Source organism: Siphateles boraxobius, unplaced genomic scaffold (assembly GCF_051911475.1).
Source record: "Siphateles boraxobius isolate OS27281-9 unplaced genomic scaffold, OSU_SipBor_1 151, whole genome shotgun sequence".
NCBI lineage: Eukaryota > Metazoa > Chordata > Actinopteri > Cypriniformes > Leuciscidae > Siphateles > Siphateles boraxobius.
The window spans coordinates 1,228,883-1,254,029 of record NW_027508757.1 but is presented as its reverse complement, the minus strand read 5'-3'; the positions used below and the strand labels follow the sequence as shown (position 1 = coordinate 1,254,029).

At 35.2% G+C, this 25,147-nt stretch overlaps 1 protein-coding gene across 21 annotated transcripts in view; it reads right to left on the bottom strand.

Annotated features, from left to right (window-relative positions):
- LOC143738797 (calcium-activated potassium channel subunit alpha-1a-like) overlaps positions 1 to 25,147 on the bottom strand; it is a 118,696-nt gene that overhangs the window by 3,004 nt on the left and 90,545 nt on the right. For 3 of the 21 annotated variants that reach the window (XM_077230875.1, XM_077230876.1, XM_077230896.1), the window contains 16 exons: positions 24,300 to 24,386; positions 24,120 to 24,196; positions 22,569 to 22,742; positions 21,117 to 21,149; positions 19,869 to 20,168; positions 18,896 to 19,025; positions 11,981 to 12,104; positions 10,497 to 10,721; positions 10,231 to 10,423; positions 9,239 to 9,352; positions 8,346 to 8,429; positions 6,960 to 7,090; positions 4,991 to 5,185; positions 4,215 to 4,333; positions 3,566 to 3,781; positions 1,208 to 1,236 (listed from right to left, as the gene is read on the bottom strand). In XM_077230875.1, coding sequence (XP_077086990.1) covers positions 1,208 to 1,236; positions 3,566 to 3,781; positions 4,215 to 4,333; positions 4,991 to 5,185; positions 6,960 to 7,090; positions 8,346 to 8,429; positions 9,239 to 9,352; positions 10,231 to 10,423; positions 10,497 to 10,721; positions 11,981 to 12,104; positions 18,896 to 19,025; positions 19,869 to 20,168; positions 21,117 to 21,149; positions 22,569 to 22,742; positions 24,120 to 24,196; positions 24,300 to 24,386 — 2,231 coding nt within the window. Of the gene's footprint in view, positions 1 to 1,207; positions 1,237 to 2,638; positions 3,782 to 4,214; positions 4,334 to 4,990; positions 5,186 to 6,959; positions 7,091 to 8,345; positions 8,430 to 9,238; positions 9,353 to 10,230; positions 10,424 to 10,496; positions 10,722 to 11,980; positions 12,105 to 18,895; positions 19,026 to 19,868; positions 20,169 to 21,116; positions 21,150 to 22,568; positions 22,743 to 24,119; positions 24,197 to 24,299; positions 24,387 to 25,147 lie in introns of those variants that run through there. The other 18 variants (XM_077230890.1, XM_077230891.1, XM_077230877.1 and 15 more) reach the window with 17 other exon arrangements.

Here is a 25,147-nt window from a genome sequence, read left to right as displayed (position 1 = left end):
GGGTCCCGTCAAATGTCTGATTACCAACATTCTTCAAAATATGACAGAAGTTCATTTTCGGGTGAGCACTCACTTTAATATGGAATATACTGTAAATGCAAGTTAAATAAAGAAGTTATTAGAATCAGCAATATTTTTTGGTTACTTCACCAGAAAAATTTCAGCAATATTTTATAGGATTTCTTGATTTTTTTAATTATTTTTTTTAAATCATTTAATATGTTTTAGTTTTTTTTGATGAAGGTATTGTAGATCAGTAGCAATTACCAATATTTTAGAAGATTTCTTGATCATGTATTTATCTATAAAAACATTATATTTGGTTAAAATAAAATAAAAAAAAGCCAAATCATGAGCAGTTTCTCCAGTGACACACAATATTGCTGAACATTTTCTTGTGGATTTCTTGGACATTTATAATATTGGAATAAAAAAAAATCATTAATATTCTGTAGGATCTCTTGAACTTTTATTTTCTTGTGCATTTATCAATACAAAACACAATTTAGTCAAAAATTAAAGAGTAAAAAAAAAAAAAGAGTCGTTTCTACAGCGGCTTCAACAGAAAATCTTCAGCAATATTTTGTTGGATTTTTTGACCTCTTATTTTCTTGTGCATTTATCGTCTTTTAATTGTTTAAATGTAAAAAATATATATAATTTGCATTGTAGGGACTTTTTTATATATATTTGAAGAAAAAATCAGCAATATTTTGTAGGATTTCTTGATCTTGTCTGATTTTCTAGTGCACATGTATGACTTTTTAATATTATTATTATTTTTTTTATTTTTTTTTGATGAAGGCATTTGAGATCATTTGCAATGCAGGGACTTTTTAAAATGATTTCATTGTAATCATGCGCATATGTTTTGAAATCAAAACCATGCAAACTACATAGGAAGGATGTACTACAGGACTACACACACGCTAGCTCAGTCTCTACAGACGTCACCATGATAAAAGCAGTGTGTGATGGAGCTCGTATGTATCAAGACAACTACTGAAGGAAAGCAGATCTCCTGAATCTAGAGAAGACACATGCACTGCACAGATGACCTTCAGAACGGCCAAACAAAGCTGCTTTACTTCCAGTTAGAAAGCCAAGAATTAATGCCGGCGTGACGGTTTGAATGCACGGGTTTCAGATCATAACCATCTGGATTATGAGAGATGGTTGCAGTAATGACATGCATTTATTTCCATACCTGAGACCCCTCTATTCGTCCTGGGTGCACTTTAGGTAAAGAAAGGTAAAGGTAAATGATGTAAGTGGAAACATCCTGATTCCTTGAGCCAACTCAATCATCTTATGCATATATTTATATATATACATATATATATAGGTAACACTTTACAATAAGGTGCATTAGGTAATGTATTTACTAACATGAACTAACAATGAGCAATACATTTGTTACAGTTTTTATTAATATTTGTTAATGTTAGTTTATAAAAATACAGTGTTCATTGTTTGTTCATGTTAGTTCACAGTGCATTAAGTAATGTTAACAATAACAAATACAACCTTTGATTTTAGTAATGTATTAATAAATGTTGAAATTTAATTATATCTAAGATTAAATAAATTGTTCATTCGTAGTTCATGTTAACTAAGGTAGTTAACTAATGAACCTTATTGTAAAATGTTACATATATATATATATGCATGCGTTTAAAAAATGCATTTGTGCTTGCATTAAAAATCATTTAAAATGTCACTGAACTGAGGTTCCCGGCAAAAGCAAATGCTCAAAGTGTTTTAAAAGCAAAGACTTCACATCATTAATACAGATTTTTTTTTATTATTATTATGTTAAAGATGTCGCATACACTAGTTTATTATAATCATATAAGAAAAATCTCTTACACTTGATATTTAGAGAATCAAAACTTTGGTGTGAGCATGTTACTATATCAATGAACGTGAATTAAACATAGAAAGCAAACGAACGTCCTGTTGCTTCTTTACAAAAACTCCTCACACATCGCAGCATTCTTATATATTAGCTTGTACCAACCCAACAGGACATCAAGTTCAGTCCAAAAGTGTTTAATAGCCATAGAAATATTGAAAGTGGAAGATAAAACATTTGTCAAAAGCGCTACCTCTTAATAGCACAGAAACATCTGAGCATGAGCATATTTTAAACCAACATGCTTGATTTCCCATCGCGAGACGTCCAATCTGTCCAACCAATGATCAGTGAACGAGTCATTCCTCAGTGTGTGTCCATCAGGTTCAGTTTGGGTTTTTAAATCACCATTAACCTGTCACTAACCTGACTATAAAACCTGGAATCAGGAATCATGAGCGCATGTTTCACAGCGGCAAACGTCTAGCGTAAATGCACATCTTCATGCTATGTGTTTCTGTCAAGGCTGATCATGTGATTTACTCTCATTCTGTCATCCGTCGTCTCAAGAAGGCAGTGAATCGAAAATAAAAGCATTTGAAAAATACTAACATTCTTTATGAGCACATACAGTATATTAATGTATGAATACAGTGAGTCCAAACATCTGAGAAAACGCTAAAAAAATCTTTTCAAATTCTGCACTATTTATATCAAAAAACTTTTTTTTCCAATAAAGATATGTAGACTTTATTAGTAATTTTTCATTCGTCAACCTTTATATTTTTATATTTGTAATATGTATTGTTCATTTATTTTATGGATCTGTAAGTTATTGAATTAAACAGATTTTTCTCTATTGCAAGAATCTATGAAATGTTTGTTTGACATCATGTGTGTTGTGAATCCAAAAATAGGTATAAAATTTTAAATTGCAAACGTTTCACTTCAATTCATATTATCAGAAAATGTAATATTTATTTAATCTTTTTTTTTTGACTTATTGGCTTGGATTTTTTCAAATAAAATATGTTCACTTTGTCATTTTTCATTCGTCGTCGTTTATATTTGGTGCATTTGTTTGATATTTTTTTATATTTCTAATATATATTTTTCATTTATTTTTTATCTATGAGTTATACAGATTTTTCTCTATTGCAAAAATACAATATTTTACACCAACTATTTTTTAACAATTTTAATTCACAACTTTTAACTGCAATTTATCTGATCAAAAAATGTAATTTATTAAATAATAAATTAATATTTTTATTGACAAATTTTTTGACAAAAAAACAAAGCGTCAGACGTTTGGAGCGACTGTAGGGGTGTAATCTGAGACAGGAACATTAGGATGTAGACGCACACGTTCATGAAGCACACAAGCACTCGTCAGGTCAGGTGTTGTGAGAGTCGAGGGTTAAAGTGCAGTTAAAGTGCAAAACGGTAAAACTGATGAATCGACCCGACACAGTGTTACCCGTGAAAGACATACTAATCATCCAACAAAAAACATGGTTTCTCGTGTAAACGGTGGCCGGTGCTTTATACAGATGCAACATCTATAATGCTAAGTAAACATTTGATAAGTCTGAAGTAAAAAAATAAAGTCCGTAATTTGCGTTTCGATATACCGAACCATGTGATGATGAGTCCGTGACGTCACATGGCGCCAGAACCACACGCTCAAACGCTTACAGAGGAACGTACTTCTGTTTGTCCCGCTGGTCCCGGCTCCGGCTCCGGCCCGGGCGAGTGGATGATGGGATGGACTGGCCCGACGGGCTCTTCTTGCTGGGGAAGATGGTGGAGTTGGTGGACAGGTTGGCGCGGGTCTGGCCGGCGTTGTGGTCGAATTGCATCAGGCAGAAGATCAGATCTGTAGGCACCAGCTCAAAGTCGTACGGGGGGTTCGTGATCACGTATCTGTAACGAGAGAGACGAACGTTCACACACCACTGCACATAGTTTCAGTGAAGACCATTACTCAAATAAATGCTGTTCTTTTGAACTTTCTATTCATCAAAGATTCCTGAAAAACACAAAAATATGAAGCATCACAGCTGTTTTCAACATTGATAATAATCATAACTTTTTCTTCATTACATCTGGAGTAATGATGCTGAAAATTCAGCTTTAATCACAGGAATAAATTACACTTTACTAATATATTCACATAGACAACAGCTGATTTACATTGTAATAATATTTCACAATATTACTGTGTTTTAGATCAAATAAACGCAGCCTTGGTGCAGCAAAACTGACTCTTTCAAAAACAAATTTTTTTTTTTTAAAAATATTACATACATGTTCCATCTGAACAAAACAAACCCTAGTGAAGTGTGTGTTCACTCACCGTTTGGTGCACAGACTGGGTGATCCCAGGTGTGCGTCTCTTAATCGGTAGATCCCAAAACACAACATGTTGTACGTCTTCAATGCTTTACAGAATAAATCACCATAACAGCCGCCATCCTGAAAAACAAAAAAATCATAAACGTTATATGGTGCTACTAAATTGCTAGAGGAACAGTTTTAGTATTTTACTATCAAGCCTCCAAACATCCAATCACGTCCTCTGATGTGAATCTTGTGTTGCACATCGAGGGATTTATTCTGTAAATGTGTTTTTATCAGCTTATCCGTTTGTCTTCTGATCGGATAAAAGATTATCCACCTCAATTAAGCGTACGAGTTGATAAACTCAACTTTATTTCTAGAGCACTTTCAAAAAACACAATAGGCACAATAGGTAATCATGTGTGCTGTACATAAAAATAACTAGAATAAACAAATACAGTCAACCAAAAATACATACAATTTACAACACATTATTAAAATCTAAGGAAAATAAATAAGTTTTTAACTCCCTCTGAAATGACCCTAGAGTAGATGATGTTATTAAAGACAACGAGAGTCTAGGATCTGCCACAGAAAAAGCTCTATCGAGAGACAGCTGATCAATTTATGCCCATCTTGGCATTTCCATCCAGCGTTTCTTAAGCAATATCCCAAAATTTGCATGAAGAATATATGGATGGAAACATAGCTACTGACATTTCATGTGTGTTCAAACGCTGTTCTGAGACACTGCATGTCATATAAACATGAATAAAACAGAAGACGTCTCACCCCCAGGTCAGCGAAGGGCCCGTCGTAGAGCGCCAGCTGAGCGACCCGGCACCGGTCTCTGTTGGCCAGAGTTTGAGGAGTGCTGTAACCTCCTCGCAGAGCGTTCTCCTCCGCCAGCAAACCCTCCAGCTCCGGTGTGGCTCCTCCCGTCACCAGCGTCCGGATCAGAGTCAGGATATTGTCATTGAAGTACGTCTGAGAGAAAGATATACGGAGGCATTAAAGGGATTGTTCACCCAGAAATGAAAATAAAATAATTTACTCGCCCTCAAGTCATCCTAGGTGTATATGACTTTCTTCTTTCAGACGAATACAATCAGAGTTATATTTAAAAATGTCCTGCTTTTCCAATACAGAGGAAAGGCCGTGAATGGCTGTTTCTGTTTTGAAGTCCATAAAAGTGCATGGATAGCTGCACTTTTCTGATGGATAGCTGCACTTTTCTGATGGATAGCTGCACTTTTCTGATGGATAGCTGCACTTTTCTGATGGATAGATGCACTTTTCTGATGGATAGCTGCACTTTTCTGATGGATAGCTGCACTTTTCTGATGGATAGATGCACTTTTCTGATGGATAGATGCACTTTTCTGATGGATAGATGCACTTTTCTGATGGATAGATGCACTTTTCTGATGGATGGATGGATGCACTTTTATGATGGATAGATGCACTTTTCTGATGGATGGATAGATGCACTTTTATGATGGAGAGATGCACTTTTCTGATGAGAGATGCACTTCTATGATGGATTGATGCACTTTTATGATGGATAGATGCACTTTTCTGATGGATGGTTGGATGCACTTTTATGATGGATAGATGCACTTTTATGATGGAGAGATGCACTTTTATGATGGATAGATGCACTTTTATGATGGATAGATGCACTTTTCTGATGGATAGATGCACTTTTATGATGGATAGCTGCACTTTTATGATGGATAGCTGCACTTTTATGATGGATGGATGGATGCACTTTTATGATGGATAGCTGCACTTTTATGATGGACAAATGCACTTTTATGATGGATAGATGCACTTTTCTGATGGATAGATGCACTTTTATGATGGATAGATGCACTTTTATGATGGATAGATGCACTTTTCTGATGGATGGATGGATGCACTTTTATGATGGATAGATGCACTTTTATGATGGAGAGATGCACTTTTATGATGGATAGATGCACTTTTATGATGGATAGATGCACTTTTCTGATGGATAGATGCACTTTTATGATGGATAGCTGCACTTTTATGATGGATAGCTGCACTTTTATGATGGATGGATGGATGCACTTTTATGATGGATAGATGCACTTTTATGATGGAGAGATGCACTTCTATGATGGATTGATGCACTTTTATGATGGATAGCTGCACTTTTCTGATGGATAGATGCACTTTTATGATGGATAGATGCACTTTTCTGATGGATAGATGCACTTTTATGATGGATAGCTGCACTTTTATGATGGATAGCTGCACTTTTATGATGGATGGATGGATGCGCTTTTATGATGGATAGATGCACTTTTATGATGGACAAATGCACTTTTATGATGGATGTATGCGCTTTTATGATGGATAGATGCACTTCTATGATGGATTGATGCACTTTTATGATGGACAAATGCACTTTTATGATGGATAGATGCGCTTTTATGATGGACAGATGCACTTATATGATGGACAGATGCACTTTTATGATGGTTAGATGCACTTTTATGATGGATAGATGCACTTTTATGATGGATAGATGCAGTTTTATGGACTTCAAAACAGAAACAGCCACTCACTGCCATTATAAATCTTCCAAAGAGTGTGAAAGAAGAATGTCATATACACCGAGGATGGTCTGAGGGCGAGTAAATCATGGGCTAATTTTCATTGTTGTGTGAACTATCCCTTTAAAGACGCAGGACAGCGCTTGAGGTCTGATGTCAGTGTTTTCAGTGAGACTTACAGCACTCATTAATGAATCCAACACACTGACGGCAAACGCCGTCCCACAGGCGAAGGGTTGTGTGAGATACAGCTCTGTGTCGGGGTCGTCGTCATCATCCTGGTCCAGAAACTGCACGTTTGAGTCGTTCACTGCAGACACACACATACACACTGATTGTTAGGAATGTAATTACTGTATTTAAGTGAGTGATATTCACAGGAAATAACAGGACAACACAGGGTCAAAAATGAACACTTTTTAATAAAAGTAACTGATAAAAGTAACTTTTATCAGTGCAGTGGCTTGTAGATTTAATAAGAACTTTATTAGAAGAACAAAAGCCTAAAAAAACAAAACAATGAATCCTGTCTAGTTAATGTTTTTCTCCACACCTTCCGAATTTCTGATAAAACCTGCCAAAAACAAGTCTGATCGTGAGTCATGTTTCACCACAAAATTAAACTAAAAATAAAAAACACATTTAAAATACATATTGCACAAAGATGGACCATTTTATGACTTTATTCTATTATAATTTTTTTATGACAATCCCCCCCAAATACGAATTCTCATTACTTTTCCAGTCACAATTAAAGACATTTTAGATTAAATTTATAAATTTAATACAATTATTTTTTATTTGCATTCGTTGAACTGCCTTTTAGTTGATTTAAATAAATAAATAATTATTTTACCAGCAGATGTGTTACTTAAGCAATCTGTTACCTTGGTATCAGGGAAATTTGGTGAGTAAATGAAATGGACCAGGTAAGTGGATGGTAAATTAATAAAACGTTGTAAGAAGTAAAATGGTAAGAATAATAGCATAGAAGAACAATAAAGCAATAAACAATAAATCTAAATGTTCTACTTTTTATCCAGACCTTCTTGAAGCAACATTATATTATGATGTATATTAATGGATGAGTCTGATAAAACAAGTCTATATTTTATATATATATATATATATGTGTGTATGTATATATATATATATATATATATATATATATATAATAAAAATAATGCAAAATGCAATTTCATGGTCAGTAAAAAACATTTATTGCCAGAAAATGCTGTCAATTCATTGGCAGAAGTGGCAGGAAGTTCATTTTGGACCCTGAACTCGTGTGTTTCCAGTGTGAGACTGAGACACGGAGTGACGGATTCTTTTTTAAAGACAATTGATTTGCAGTTTGACAGGAAGGACCAGCGTCTCACCACACAAAAACACCCAGGATTCACAGCATGCGACAGTCACACACGGCGCTCATGCAAAAACACCCTCATAAAGCAACAGAGTGCATGAAAAGAAAAGCTAAAGTACTGACAGAACTGAAGGAATAGAGTCTACAGGATGAGAAATGAAGCAGGAGTCTCCGGTGAGCGCCCGTCAGCGGGTCTTACCCAGCTCAGTTATCATTGGGATGTTGTTTCCGCTGCTCTTGTCCTGGCTCAGAGAAACCAGGGGCAGCAACTTGTCTGTTTTAGCTATTAGCATAAAACAACCAGTTACCATAGCAGCTAGTTACCAGAAACCCAGAAACTAGCTTCAACATGACATCTAGCAACTTACCAAAACCACCAGTTCCTAAAACAGCCATTTACACACAAGCGCTTTTGAGTCAGTAAGACTTTTACCCAGGTTTCCATTTGTAATATTAGTAAACATGAACTAAGAATTAACAATACATTCTAAAGCATTTATTAATCTTAGTTAATGTTAATGTCACCATTTATTAATACATTATTAAAATGAAAAGTTTTACCTGGTTATATTATTTAATGGATTAATACATACTGTAACAAATGTATTGTTAGTTAATGTTATGATAAAGTGTTACAGATTTTTTTTAAAGTTTTTTTTTTAAGCATGCTGCATTTATTTGATCTACAATACAATAAAAACAGTAATATTGTCAAATATTATTACTATTTTAAAAAAAGTGTATTCTGTGTAAATATATTGTATGATGTAATTTATTCCTGTGATCAAAGCTGAATTTTCAGCATCATTACTCCAGTCTTCAGTGTCACATGATCCTTCAGTAATCAGTATAATATGACGATTTGATGATCAAGAAACGTTCATGATTATTATCAATGTTAAAAACAGTTCATATTTTTGTGTAAACTGTGATACATTTTATTTTTCCGGATCCTTTGATGAATAAAAAGAACAGCACTGATTTGAAATAGAATCTTTTGTAACATTATAAATGTGTTTTTTGTCTCTCTTGATTAATTGAATGTGTCCTTGCTGAATAAGAGTGTGTGAGAGGTTGAAATGCGAGTCTCACCGAGCTCAGTGATGATGGGAATGTTTGCTCCTGTGGTTATAGACGCCTGTCGTACGAGTCCGTGAACGGGACTGTTCTCCGGAGAGGAGCGATCCATTCCAGGAGGAGTGAAACCTGGAGCAGGAACACAACAGAAGTTACAAACAAAACCATTCCATTCCTTTCTGACTCTCTGTTTGGCTTTCACTGCAAACAAAACTAATTTCTCACTCATTAGATTAATGGAGTTTTTGTGTCCCAAAAGAAAGAAGTGATTCTGAACTGCCTGAAACGAGTCGTCAGTAATTCAGTCTCACTTCCTGCTGAACCTACGTGGGTTTGCAACTAATTTGCATAATGCAAGTCTATGGTCTTGATTGGCTGAACAGCGTCTCTTAGCTCCGCCCTCAAACACTGGTTTATCTGAGACTGGAAGAGTTTGGTTCGTGTTGTTCGTGTCGAGAAGACGCTGTTTTCTGAGATTGATACGGTAAAACTCACGCCATCGTTACTGTTCGTATCACTGTGATCAAGAGCTGAGATTCAGATATGATAATGAGCACTTCGATTCTGACCAATCACAACAGACTGAGCTATGTGGGCCAATCAGAGCAGAGCAGCGTTCAGAGAGGCGGGGTTTAGAGAGACTGAATCTGTAGACGAAGCGTTTCAGACACTGAGAGAAAAGAGCTGATACTGCAGTGATTATTATGAGAATATTAAAGTGTTTTAGACCTTAAATGAATGTAAACCAGTTGTCTGAGACTCTAAAACAACATTAGGAACCTTTAAAATGGCATAACAGGGGCACTTTAAGATATTAAGAATCGTATGAAAATGAAGTGAATTTAAAATAAGAACTCTTTGAATCCAATCCCACTGTCAGATATTTGTTCTCGTTTTAAGCATAAACTCACTATCTGAAGTCTTAATATCTCAAGTAAATACTTTTTTATTAGACACATGTAATGGAAAACAAAACATGAATACTGAGGAATAAAATCCTCCGTTACCTTGAGAGTTGGCCTGCAGAAGTCCAATACTGTCATCAAACAGCATGGACTTGATGTTGAGAGACGCCAGAATACATTCCTTATCCTGCAGAGAGGCGTCGTCGATGTTATTCTGATTGGCTGACAGGATGACGCACATGTCACACAAGTTGATGTTGACGGCTCTCAGATCAGCCCGGCTCAATGGAGTTCCCTGAACGAGTGACAGGCGTCAGAAACACGTGGATGTACGCATCACTGGTGTAACAGAGAGAGACGCCACTCACCGGTAAGATGGAGACTTTGGGGAAGTTGTGTAGCGTCTCCCACTCTCTCTTCAGGTACTCCAGAGACCCCACGAACACGATGGGCTTCAGCTCATGATAATGGAAGTTACTGGCTCTCAGAGGCATCACCAGGTTACGCAGACCAATCAGGGCCGACTTCACGTCCCCGAATATACAAACCACCACGTGACCACTCAAAACGGTCATCGCTGCCTCACTCCGAGTCTGAGAGAGAACAACACACAAATATGATTTATAACTGACCTCACAAACACTAGTCTGACACCGTTTATAACTACAACTATTGAAAAAACTTTAAGGTTCATTGAAATAATATAAATGTTCAATTAAATTAAACATATATTTAAAAAAAAATTCAGTTATACTTTTAGCAAACTGCCAAAGAAAAATGTCTCATTTAGTTGAAAACTGAAATAAAAAATAAATAGACACAAATAAGTAATAAAAATAAAACTGGCAATGGTTAGTTGGCAAGGCAACTTTTGTCATTTTCGTTTAATTTTGTTTAAGGCAAGACACTACAGGTGAATAGGGTAATTTTTTTAACTAGCAGATATAACCATGAAACTTTATGAAAAAATATTACAAGTTTTCTGTAATTTCATGTTTAAATATGCAAATTAGGCATCATCTAATTAAATATGCACTAATTTGCATATATTTTTAAAAAACAAAATCTGAGTATTGGATAAAGCCAGGTTCAAAATAATTTTTTCATTGTGTTCACATATTAGATGGGGAAAAAATTACAGAGGGATTTATGGATATCTACTTTTGTTATCCTGTAAATCAGAATGTACTGCCAATAGCCTTAAAAAAATGATTTTCGCCATGTTTTGCCAGAGCTTTCTAACGGTGTGTGTGATGACAGGGTGCAGACAGCGATCGCGGAGCAGAGGGATGATTTATAACGACAACTTTTGATGAATTTAGCCGAAATCTACACACTTAATGTGTATTTCTGACTTTTTTTCACCACAAGTCTGAAAGAAGACATGTTATTGAAGACAAATATCTCAAAATTGACCAGTAAAAAAACAAACGATGTTTTTGCCTGCCGTGTCTCGCCTTAAGGACTAAAATCAATAACACTAAAATTGAAATAAAACAAATAAAAAGAACTGAATATGCAACCAACAAAAAAAATCTAATTTCCGTCAAGTTTAGGTTAAAGTACTAAAATTACTAAAACTAAAATGAAAAATAACAACTAAAACTGACATAAAAATAATATAAAATAGACATTTTAATTGAGATAAACTATCACAAAAACACAACAAAATTACTAATACTAAAATGGAAAACATACAAATAAAATCTAATTTAAAATATTAATAAATACTATAATACAATATAAAATATGATACTATAACACTGGTCTGGCATCTAAATATTGGAAAACACAAAGTTTTAAAATGTCATTTCACTCAATTCTGTTTTGTACTGTTCTGATTATCTCTTACCAGGAGGACCTTCTCTATGTCTTTTGATGGACACCAGTGAAACATTCCTGTAGAATCATATTTCTTTATGTTCTCATCCATTGTTTCCATTTGATCGTGTCCTGGGACCAGCAACGGGTCATGCCTGAAATAAACAAACCACAAACAACAGTGAAAAGTTAAAATAGCTACATCTTGACTCGAGCAAATACATGTTCCGGTTCCACTTGTAACCAATGACACGCTTTAGTCTTTATAAATCATACATTTGAGGAGAATGAATTGGATCCTGGGATTCACGGCTCGTGTTACAGGACATGATGGAGAACAGGCAGTCTCGGGGACGTTTGATTGGCCCATTAAAGAGGTGAAGGTTTCGGCACATGTCAGAGAGCTTTTCCATCCGTCAGACACAGCTGGCTGTTGTGACTTTATTTCAATCTCCCTCCCCTCCATCATTAGGCCATTAGAGTCTGAGCTCTAGACGGCTCTCTTCACTTCCTCCAGCTCTCTGTCCATCACATTTAATGCACACCGTGACAGCGCTCAGCAGCGCGGCGCTCAGCTTCAAACCTGTGCCACATTACATCACAAACACACTTTCCCTGTCCTGATGTGCATTCAACGGTTCATATAAAAAAAATCTGTCGAGAACATGGGTCATGCTGAAAAAAAACAAACAAAAAAACTTTTATAATAAATTTTGCATACCTAAAACTATATAATTTGTTTTTCGTATTATCACATTATTTTATGACAATTCATCTCTCAAAACCTAAATCACATTACTTTTCCAATTACAATTATATTACAATATTATAAACAATGATATATATATATATATAACTTTATTATAAATTAATGTATAGTTTTTACATGAAATTTATCAATATAATAAATTTATATTATTATTGTTATATAGGAAAAAATTCAATTAAAATAATTTTTATCACTAATTGTGTTACTAAACCAATCATTTAGATTTTTTATCATTTAAAAAAGTTTCAAAATGAACTCATCATGAAAATAATGTCACAAAGCAGAAAAATTGTTCAGTGGTGTTTTCACGTTCAAGGACTTTTAGTTTGTTTTCGTGATTTCCTGCGTTTCCTTTCTATTGTCATTGTTTCTAGCACGTTGGTTGTCATGGTTACTTGTTTCACTGATTTCACACACCTGTTCCTTGTTTTTTGACCTTAGTTAGTTGTGTAGGCCTATATAATGCCCTCAGTGACATGTATTTCTCGTGTTGGATTATTCTCTCTCTAAGTTACTTATAGATTTGCTTTGCCTCGTCTTGACCGTGACAACAATGTTAATGGTTCTAAACATAAGCGTCATTTTCCTCATGCAAAATACCCTGGAGATTTTGTGATTTTAGAGTGTAACGTGACCTGGACATGTTTTGGTTCTAATGAATGTGAGCTGCTGTCGAGATGAGTGTTATCAGACGTGACATCAGACTCGACTCCATCAGACGTTCACTGACAGCAGATTCATAAAGACTCAATCTCTCGCAGTGAAACAACGTTTAATGTTTCCACAAACAGCCTCGCTCGCTCTATTCGATCCTCTCAGGGGCTTGGTTTGTCAATGCTGAACACATTTATACCATCCTCGCCAGCAGAAAGTCAATAGCTGGCTGTTCTGCTCATAGCGGTCAGACAAGAGTGAGTGTGTCTCAGTCGGGTCCTGTAGCTGCATATGGATAAGACCTGACACAAACACACTCAAATACAGGTTGATACGAAACATCATTTGGGATTATCATGGAAAACGAAGATAGTGAATATAATGTAAATTGCATAAACATCCTGGAGAAATTCCTTAAACATAAAGCTAAATAAAGTGGAATGATTTTTAGATCACTCAGATTTATGAAGAATAATTATGTCACTAAGTTACTGAACATACACTAGAAAAAAATTGATGTAGGATTTACTTTCAAACAATTTTCAGTCAGAAATTGCTAATATATTTCACAAATAATAACAAAGAAGTGGCAAGTGACACCTTGAATTTAAACGTGTATAGTATATATATATATATAAATTGCTTGTTGCTGAAATATATATTATATATTGCAGCAAAAAATAAATAAATAAAAATATTTTTTAAATTATATAATTTTGTATATAATTTTCTGGAATGATTTTGTTGCTTAAATGCATACATTCATATATATATATATATATTATATACACACACATATACTGTAGAAATAAATAAATACAAATTTTCTGGAACGATTTTGCTGCTGGAATACATACACACATAATAAAACTGATCATGTATAGTGCTAATATAACTAGGACACTGGCCTCAGATTGAGAGGTGGTAGAAATACTAGATGAGAGAATATTTCGGTTATTTTGCATTGTTTATTATGAATGTGTGTCCATTGGCTGAGATCAAACCCTCTGATGTTCTCCAGGCTATGAAAAGCATCGCTGCGCTGAGAGAGTCTCTCTCCTCACATAACCTGACACTAACATGCTTTCTAAAGAGCTGGATTCAATCTGCTCTTCATTACGAATGCACCCGGGCCCGCAGTCACCGCAGCTGATACACACACCAGTGTTTTCTCTGAGCCGTGAGGCACAACTGTGCAGACAATCCAACGCCTCGTATAAAACTAGCCTGAAACGGTTATCCTGCTGTTTCTGTGTCACAGGCCCATACAATAGAAGTGCACAGCTGTGAAAATGAAGACAACACGTTTCAGTCAGCGCTTTTCTCCAGCCTGGAATGTGAATGTTACACTTCACAACTCGTTTTGATAATGCTAATCATTATTTAAAGTAGTTAAACTGCAGTCACACTAAAAGGCTAAACAAAAAGTTATTTAAATGTGTTTTTAAGCATAATATCAGATGATATTTACTTGTTTTGCAATCAGAGCAGTTTTAATCTGCTAGTATTGTATTACACAATAATAGGGCTAGTGTTAATTTATGTGTGAATGTAATTTAGAATTATTGGAGTAACTATGAGGAATTTCACCGTTTACATATTTTTTGAAAAATGTAATAAATGACATGTTAATTTATGACAAATAGCCTATTAAAAAAATCAGGAAACTAGATGAGGTAAAATACACCATGCGTATGAGTTGACCTCCTCTAGATTTGTGCTTATGAAAGTGCAATAATTCTGATGAAATACATTTCTCAAATGACAACAATCGTTGTGATTATAATTTTGAGCAAAATAATCATTAGCAATTTATTCTAATTTTACAATTTATGCAGCAAGACAAAAATGTGACTAAGTTTTCATTGACTAAAAACTAGACTAAAATGCTCAGATTTTTGGTCAAATAAAACTAGCTGACAAAATTAATATTAAATAGGACATACAGAAAAAAGCATGTCGTCTATAAACCGAGACAAAATTAATCAGTAATTCGTTTTGTTAACCGTTACATTTATATGAAATGTTCAAACAAACCAACAGACTGTGCAAGTCGAGGTATATATATATATATATATATATATATATATGGTTAATATTAATATATGATTCATTATTTGGTGATTTATATCCCTCTAAATCCCACTTGTTGTCAATTACAGTCTATATAATATGAATCATTCCTGTCTGGTGTCTTGATAAAGTATTCAGAAAATATTATTCTCATTCCATCATTGCATATTAATGGCTTTTATTAATTCAATAGCAGCTCTTTCATCCGTCAGAATCAATAAATGGATGTGTGATTCCGACGGACAGGATAAAAGGCAGGTTCTGGAGTTAAAAGCAGGCGTCGTGTCGGACAGCACTAAGTGCGGGTGAGACTCGGGAGGGATTCGGGCAGCAGAACTACAGCCTGAGGCAACAGAGACTGATCCTGGACTCTGATTGGCTGGAGTCACTGCTGTCGTTTTGTGTGAGGATAGAGATGCCCAGTGCACAAACACGAGCAAGAACTAGACTGACATTTCTGAAGTATACAGTATGAGAAGAATCTGTGCAAAACTCACCACCACAATGCTTTATAGTCGATCATCTAATCATATTTGTTTGATTATCCCTAGCAAAAAAACTGTCTATGGACGCTCGGCTTTTAGTTTCGCTGCTCCAAATGATAGGAATGTGCTGCAAAACTCATTTCAATCTCTGCTTTTTAAAAACTATTAAGGAGAGTTTTTTATCACAGCTTGTGAATATTTTAAATGTATGTGTGTGTGTGTGTGTATTGTAATATGTTAGTATGTCCTTTAGGAGATCTTAATTCTCCTGCCAGGCTGTCGTTGAAAATAACTTGTTCTTAAAGGACAATTCCAGCCAAAAATGACCCTAGGGCTAAATAACACATGTGTACCTAGTCGACCGTACTCTGGGATGCGTTTTCATCATAATCGAATGTAGCCAGTTTTAACGTTAGTTTTAGTTTAACCACAGATTAGCTTATAACGCAAGTGTATGGGGCATCGAATAAGTAAAAATAAAAATGGCTAGTTAACCCTCTGAGGTCGACTATCGCACAGGCGCGATAGTCTCGCTTTTTGTCTTATCAGTGCAAAAGAAACTCAAAATACTCTGTTGATTTTGATCTTACATATTAAGTGTTGTACATCATTAGATCCTGATAAGTGTCTATTTTTTGTGTGGATACTCACAATAAAAATAAAGTGTTGTGCTTTTCGCCAAATAAAGAAAAACAAACATGATGCGCGTTCTGCCTTCTCTCTGTCAGTGAAGTCCATTCTGAAACGCGTCCGAAAATTAACTGTAATTCCGCGAATACTTGTCATACAGGCACGAGTGTTTTTCCATAATGAAGCTTGAACTCTCTTCTTTTAAATGAATTAATTTATATAAAAAAACAAATATTCTCAGTTTATGTAATCTGTATGAAAAGAGAGGTCAGTCTTTTTCTTTCCAGCTCATTATACCTAATTACGCGTTAATGTGCCACGCCCACGGAGAGCGCGCGGTATTCAAACGCAAATGATCTAAGACAAGCCATTCAAACATGCCAACGCCCACCAGCTGGTTTATAAAACACATCGTGTTCAGTAAGTATCTTACTAGAGCTGTGTACACAGTGTATCCCTACGCTGTGAGGAATAATACTATCTAATAACCCTGGAAAATGTACCAGAAGTGGTAATTTCATTTCGAGGAGCAACGGATCCAGCTGATGTAGTAAGTCATTTATTCTTAAGTGCTTTGTTCTAATCGCGATATTGAATATTGTCTGACTGTAAACTGCAAAAAGACTGTTTAAATATGAATTGCGTGTCTGTGTGTAGGCTAAATAATGAATGAACGGCACAGGTGCGCACGCGCTTTGTTTACTACAGTTATACAGCGCGTGTCTGTGCCGTTCATTCACTCTCGCATCTACATTAGTAAACGTTATGTTTACATGAACACATCCAAACTATATTGCTTTAGCCTACTACTTGAAATAAAATGTCTGTATAAGCAACAAACTGCAAATTCACATGTATATGCTAATATATCATACACAATATGTTACAGACTAAATATGAATGTTTAGACAAGATTTTGTGATTAGTTTTGGATAGATTATAAAGTTTTGACTGTAAAAAAAGACTACTGTCACATTAAATAGGTACGCTTTTGTTCACCAATTTCTGCTCATAGTTAAATATACTGTACTATTGTATGATGTTTTGTCAAAAATAAAGTAGGTATATTGAATTATCAACTAAGATGTTATTATAGTGTTTGTTCCAATATTCAAACTAATGAATCCTTACCTTTTTTAATACGTATGATAAAATGTATACTTTTTACAAAGAAATACACTTGAAATATTGTTAAAATTGTAATTGTTGTTGTAATTGTAACCTATTTGTAATTGGTTACAATTTCTAATTGTAAAATATGTATATATAGATAATTTCTTTTGTCCTTGCATTCTTTGGGACCCTGTGACACACCTGTGTGAAAGGCTAATTAATATGCAGCTCATTATGAATGTGGCACATTATCCGGCCTTTGTCTTCTCAGGTGTGAACACGCCTCCACGCATATTGCCTTTCCAAACAAAATGTGTCTTATAAAATTTAAATCAATGTATTGTTTTGTGTAAATGATTAGGCAGGATGATTTTCAGATAATTTTGAAGCAAAAATTCTAGGCAACAACACTTATTAGTCAAAAGTCTTGTGGACACATATTTTGTATGTGTTTTGTGGCCTTATTTCAGACACTTTAAGTTTTAGTTTTCTCAATAATCACGCATAAACATTATTCTCTAAAAAATACAAACATGTACATACATGTTGCTCACATATTACGGTAGCCCCGTTTGTGCTTTATAGAGTGAATTTACACCTTTGCCATTAACATGTTTATAAATAACTGAAAAAAGCACAAATGTCAGAGCATGTCAGAACACCTCAAGGACCCCAAAAACCCCTTAGACCTCAGAGGGTTAATACCACTAACAAGGCTCAAAATAGCCCCACACTAACACGCTAGCATAATGAGGTTCTCTACCTGCAAACCGAAGCATTGAGAACTGTGTAAGTGTACAGACAGTTTAATAAGAAGATACTTTATAAAGACAGTACACTTCGCGTATACAAGCAGGAGCCATCTTTGGAAAACAGTCTCGACCAGTTGAACCACGAACGCCGTGATAAGTGAGCTGAACTGTGACTATCGACCAGCACACCGTTCGTGGTTCGACTGGTCGAGACTGTTTTCCAAAGATGGCTAATCTGTAGTAAAACTAAAATTAAAATTAAAACGGGGTACATTCGATTATCATGAAAACGCATCCCAGAGAACGGTCGACTCGGTACACGTGTTATTTAGCCTTAGGTTCATTTTTGGCCGGTATTGTCCTTCAAGTGACTTGCCTGGTTAAATAAAGGTTAATAGCTTTATAGTGCAATGCAATGCTAGTGAAATAATGTCATATTGCTTATTGAAGAGACAGGTTTGCGCTCTAACCTGATCTTTGGCGAGCAGTTGGGTGACGTTCTCATTCCTCCGTTACGCTGTTTCTTCTTGGGCGACAGAGCCGACTGCTGTTCCTGCTCAACTACTGAAACACCAGCGACAGTGTGAGACGCCACAACACCTTCATTAACAAACCATTCAAACACACAATCAGACAGTGGTGGGGGACAATACGAAGGGATGAAGAGTATGGAAAGAGAAACGGTGGGAGTTTTGAGTAGGAAGTTTGACTAACAATCCTTTACCAGCTCTGTAAAGCATTAGTTTCACACGTTGCACCATTAAAATGGATTATTTCACTCCTGTTTTAAGTGCATATGTCCTGATAAATGGAGAAATAGCTTTCAACTAGAGTCTAATATTCATTTATAATATAATATACATCATTAAACTTATCTGCCAATGGCAGGTGAAGGAAACGGACCAATATTTCTTAGCCCATTTTTTATTAAATAATAGTTAATTATGTCCTAAAAACTTTTACAGTTTTATTTTAGTTTAGCTTTAACTATAAAACTATTAGGTTCGCAAGTCATTTTTTAAATAAGAAAAACACACTGTCTAGCTTTTAATTTAAATGCACTTTGAACTTTTTGTACCATGCAGTTTATAAAATAAAATAAAAAATACTGAATTCACTGAATTCAGTGTGCGGTCAGCAATTTTATTTGCTTGTTTATGATTTTTTATTATTATTAATTTTTATAATGCATTTTTATTAAATATTCATTAATTTTATTAAGATGCAATCATAATTCTGTTTCACATACTTTCGTTTAAATGGCTCAAAATATTATTCACTTGTATTTGGTTTTATTTTTTGCCCCCAGCTCTACTAAACGACCTACAAAAACACAGTAAATGAAAAAAACATATTTTTCCAATAATCAACACAGGAGCGTTTTAGTATTTCTGAACTCTGTTAGTCCACATGCATGTGCCACACTGCCAGGCCGAGTCTTACAGAGTCTGATGGTGGAGCTGGAATGATATCTGTATTTAACAGGCAGACTACAGGCCCGATGCAGACCCGCCCCTGTGCCCGCTCCTGTGCCCGCGCCCGTCTGATACAGGTCTCTAGAGCTGGCCAGGCTGAGTCTGTGCAGGTACGAGGCGGCGGGTGACAGCACACTGCCTTTACGGTTATTAACTAGCGGCACCCGGACAGCAGGGGGCGCTCTCACTGTTCTCACTGCGCTCGCAGCTCGGCTTAGCGTGGCTTTGGGATTCTGGGGCTGGAATGTTGGATTGAGCTCATCATTTACTGTCGGACAAGAAACATTCATAATCAGGCAGTGGAGAGAATCAGCCAAATCTAGAAATTAAAATAACATGGATTTCACTGGGTATTTTTATACTGTTGCTAATGTATGACTGATATAATGTTGTTGATTTTAGATTTTTTTATTTTAATATTATCTATTCAATTTAAAGTGAACATTTAGCTTTAGTATTTTTGTGGGAAATATTTTTCAATTTTTTTCAATGCTATTTTACTGTCATCTTGACTAACAACTGTAATATTAAAGACAGGTGCTGTTGTCAAACTGTTTTGAAACCTAATATTTTTGTTTGCTATTTAATTTGTGATACTTGAAAATATTTTTTTTTATAATGAAAAAAATTTATCCAGATATAAATCCAGTGCATGTTTTTTAAAAATATTGATTATCTGTATTAATTTTTTTTAAAGTTTGAATTATTTAATTATTTATTGATTTATTATTGACATCTGTCAGGTAGTGGTGGCATTCCCAAACTAAAGCTATCTGAATTATTCTACATTGTTCTAAACTTCACAAAAAACTTTTGAAGACAATGAAAGCAAATGAAATCTAAAGCAGTGAAGAAGAAGCCATTTATGAAGTTATAACGCCACATAATCAGAAGTGCAGTTTAGCAGCGCCATCTGGTGCTGGAAGAGAGCAGGCGCATCAGTGGAAATACACAGACACTCAAACTATAGTATTTAGACACATACGGCCTGTGTGAACTGACTTCGTACATCCACTAAATATATGCAATTACATATTTATATATGACTACATGTACTATTTTTGGACTGCTGTATATACACCAGAACAAATCACATTAAATGTTTTTATGAGAAATACACACTGAGGTTTGGACTTAAGCAGAAGAATGAATGAAGGAAGTGAGGAAGAAACAGCAGTTTAAGAAACACATGAGTAAAAATGGGGGAAAGACTTACTTGATTTGATGTATCCGTTATAGTTACTTTTAGCTGAGAAAGGCAAAGACAAAGTGAAGTTAAGACACATGGAGCAATGAAATGATGAACCAGTGAGTATTTCAGTAACAAAAACTGAAAACGATAGAAACAGGCCTATAAAATAAATCACGCTAGCGTGAGTGTTTGTTCTACAGAACTGACCATCATCAAAAAACTATAGTCTATAAATGAACATGTTAAATAAAAGCAAATAAGTGAAGCACCATGGAAAAGAAAACCTACACCAACTCATCAAGGAATTGTTAGATAAAAATCATGCACGTACTTATAGAAATAGTACACTATCCAGCCACCACTGGCATACTGTTACTATGATTTAATAGAGAGTGTTTAGCTAGTCTCCCAGCCTGACCATCTGACCCAAAAATGCCTTTAAAACCATCAAACAAGACCAACATAACCAGCTTGATCCGGCTGGGACACCAGCTAACTCCCTGTAGCTGTTACACATCTATCCTTACATCCTCTGTACAGCACTGCTGGTCCAAAGTTTTTAAAACACGTCTCTTATGCTCACAATTGTCACAAAGGCTGCATTTATTTAATTAAAAATACAATAAAACAGTAATATTGTGAAATATTATTACAATTTAAAAAAGCTGTTTTCTATATGAATATATTTTAAAATGTAATTTATTTCAGTGATCAAAGCTGAATTTTCAGCATCATTACTCCAGTCTTCAGTGATCCTTCAAAAATTATTCTAATATGATGATTTGCTCCTCAAGACACATTTATTACTATTATCAATGTTGAAAAAAATAATGTACCAGGCTTTTTTTCAGGATAGATTAATTTACATTTTAAAATATATTCAAATAGAAAACAGATATTTTAAATTGTCATAATATTAAACAATATTACTGTTTTTTGTTGTTGTTGTTGTATTTTTAATCAAATAAATTCAGCCTTGGTGATTAGAAGAGACTTCGTTTAAAAAACATTAAAAATTTTACTGACTCCAAACTTTTGAACGGAGGTGTATACAAATAACATATATACTGCACGTATTTACAGCAGATACTGTATAATTCTCCTATAATACCATCTTCCTATACAGTAAGTGTTAGTAAATCCAATCACCACATCTAAATTATTAAAATAAAACACAGCATTAACTGCACATAAAGGACATATTGACATAAAGACTGCTGTGTTTTATTCTAAACATATCCAAACTTAAAAAAAAACATTAAAATGAAGATTGAATGAATAACAAAACTTAACTACTGAACTGCATCATTACATTTCACACAAACTGCATGCAGGAGTCTACCACACAGATACTGTATGGGCTTCACAACATCAGATGCCACAACATGGCACTGCCACAGCCAGATGGCACATACAGTACACAGGCGGTGGGCACAGATGACTACACAAGTGCCACCTGGGGAGGCGTTCACTTACAGGAGTGTAAAGTGGTCGTGTTATCATACAGAGACACGGGAGAGAGGGGGAAGCCACGGTGCAGAACCTCCATGTTACTAGCCACACTGTCTGACATGCACGAGCAGCCATGTTCTGCCCCACCGCAAGCTACACAACATGCCAGACGCATTCTCTTGTAGTTGGACTTCTTGTCTGGGGTCATGGGGTGGATGAGGGGAAAGGAGGAGGAGAGGCATGTTAATGGATGGGAGAATTATTTCACTAACAGAAGCTGGACATCTGGAAATTACAGCGGGCCAAGTATAGAGCCCTGAGGAACACCGTCAGAAAATCATGTTTGTTATCAAGTTATATACAATTCTGTTACAGAATAAAATCTGTTGTGTTTTTCAACAACAATGTATCAGCTTAAAAGGTTTCAATTCTGTTTTTAATTATTTTTTATATTCCTGGGAATATTCTATTTTTGAGATGCAGGTGAACCATGGAAATGCATGGAGGTGAATGAAAAGGAGCTCACTGTAACGCTTCCTGTCGTGGTGTATAAAATACAGGATTATATTTTACCTCTTAAAGGATTAGTTCACTTCAGAATAAAAAAATAATTATTATATTTTTAGAAAATGACAGATGGTTTGTCTAGATAAGACCCTTATTCCTCGCCTGGGATCGTGTAGAGACTTTGAAGCTGCACCGAAACTGCAAATTGGACCTTTAAACTGTTGGACCCCATTGAAGTTACTATATGGAGAAAAATCCTGGAATGTTTTATTCAAAAACCTTCGACTGAAGAAAGAAAGACATAAACATCTCGGATGACGTGGGGTGAGAAAATTATTAGAAAATTTTAATTCTGAAGTGAACTGATCCTTTAAATAATACAAAACACATTTACCTCATAAATCACAAAAATCTTTTCTTTTAAAATAATAACAAAAACATATTGGGTTATATCTAAACTCAAAACAGAATAATCCTCAGAAAAGTCCAAGTACTGTTAGGAGCCTGTTAGAACAAGTAAAAAGTAAATCTGTCTCCTGCTGATGATGGATGACAGTGGGTTGATGGGAGATGTAGTTTTACATTCACACATGCAGCAGGCTAACAGTAGCAATCTGCATTAACAGATGAAGGCAGTCATTACTCACAATACAACACTATCAGAGGGTGAGGGAAATGATCAGATCCAGGGCAGCGAGAAAAAGGGAAAACGTGTCAGTTACTAAAAAAGTTTTTTTTGAGGTATTTAAAAAAAGTATCAGGTGGAGGGAAAAGCCAAAAAGGTCAATAATGAGGCCAGACGGTGCAGTGATTTTGGGAAGACAAAAAAAAAAAACTCCTCGGTAGAGACTTGACTTTGTAAATACACGTACGATTTCTTGAGAGTACATTTTCTTCTGTTATGTATCTTAATCATTGTTTGCCAGCTGTGGGGAAAATTGTGGTAAACTGTAATGTAAAATCCTCACAACAAATCTAGTTTAATGATCCCAAAAATTCCCAGAAATTCTATTTGTTTTAGTTATTAATACATTTCCTCATGGTAATGAATAACCTGTGATAACTTACTCCGTTTGCATCCACACTTCTTGATCCGCTTTGGGTCTGTTATGTCATCATGACAAGCTTTACAGTAGAAAAGTGCCCTAATGGAAAGAGATGATCTTACTCAAACATCCACACCACAAAAGAGAGGATATGATATGAATCTATATCTGGATATGTAGAGAACAGCGATGATCTCCTCACCTCTTCACCTCTTTGGCATCACTGGCGATGAAGAAGCCCAGCGTTCCCTCCTGCATCTTCACATGATTGCCTGGGTTAATCAGTGTGCTGGGTAAAAAAAACCCCACAGAATGTGTTCTGAAAACTGCCCTCCAAATTATACGTGTTTCAAGACATAACTTCTGCACTCAAGAGGATAGGACAGCTCATGCCACAATATGAATACGCATTAAAAACATAACCATCAAATATTCAGATACAGATCAAAACAGATGAAGAACATCTAAAAACACAAACTGAAGAAAAAAATGGATCCTAAAGAGGGATTTCAAACCTAGAATACATAAAAATCTTGTTTTAATGTTAATAAGGGCATGCATTTACTAAAATTATTTTTGTAATAAAAAGTAAGTAAATTATTGTGATGAAGGCGATTGTTACGTCTGAACTAAAACAAACCGTTTCAAACGTTTCAAAACGATTCTTGCATGCAAACACAAAGTATAAGTTAATTTGGTTAAAAGACATGCAAGCATGGAATAGTTCACCAAAAAATGACATTTCTGTCATCATTCCCAGTTTCATGTCATTCTTCTTTTCTTCCATGCAACACAAAAGGAGATAGTAAGACATAGTAGTGCGACAGCTTTGTGTAAAGAACAGTTTACTGATCATTTTCAAGTCACATGACCTGTAAAAAACGATGCCGTTTGCTATCAAGGATATCAAACCTGGACAGTGACGTGTCTAACTCAACACAAGCACAAATTCAATTTTAAGACTGAGATTATGAAAATCCAAGTCATGTGGAATAGGATACTTTTTTTGTCATTTGTGGAGGGTGAAGTTTCAGTCTCCTTTTACTTTTA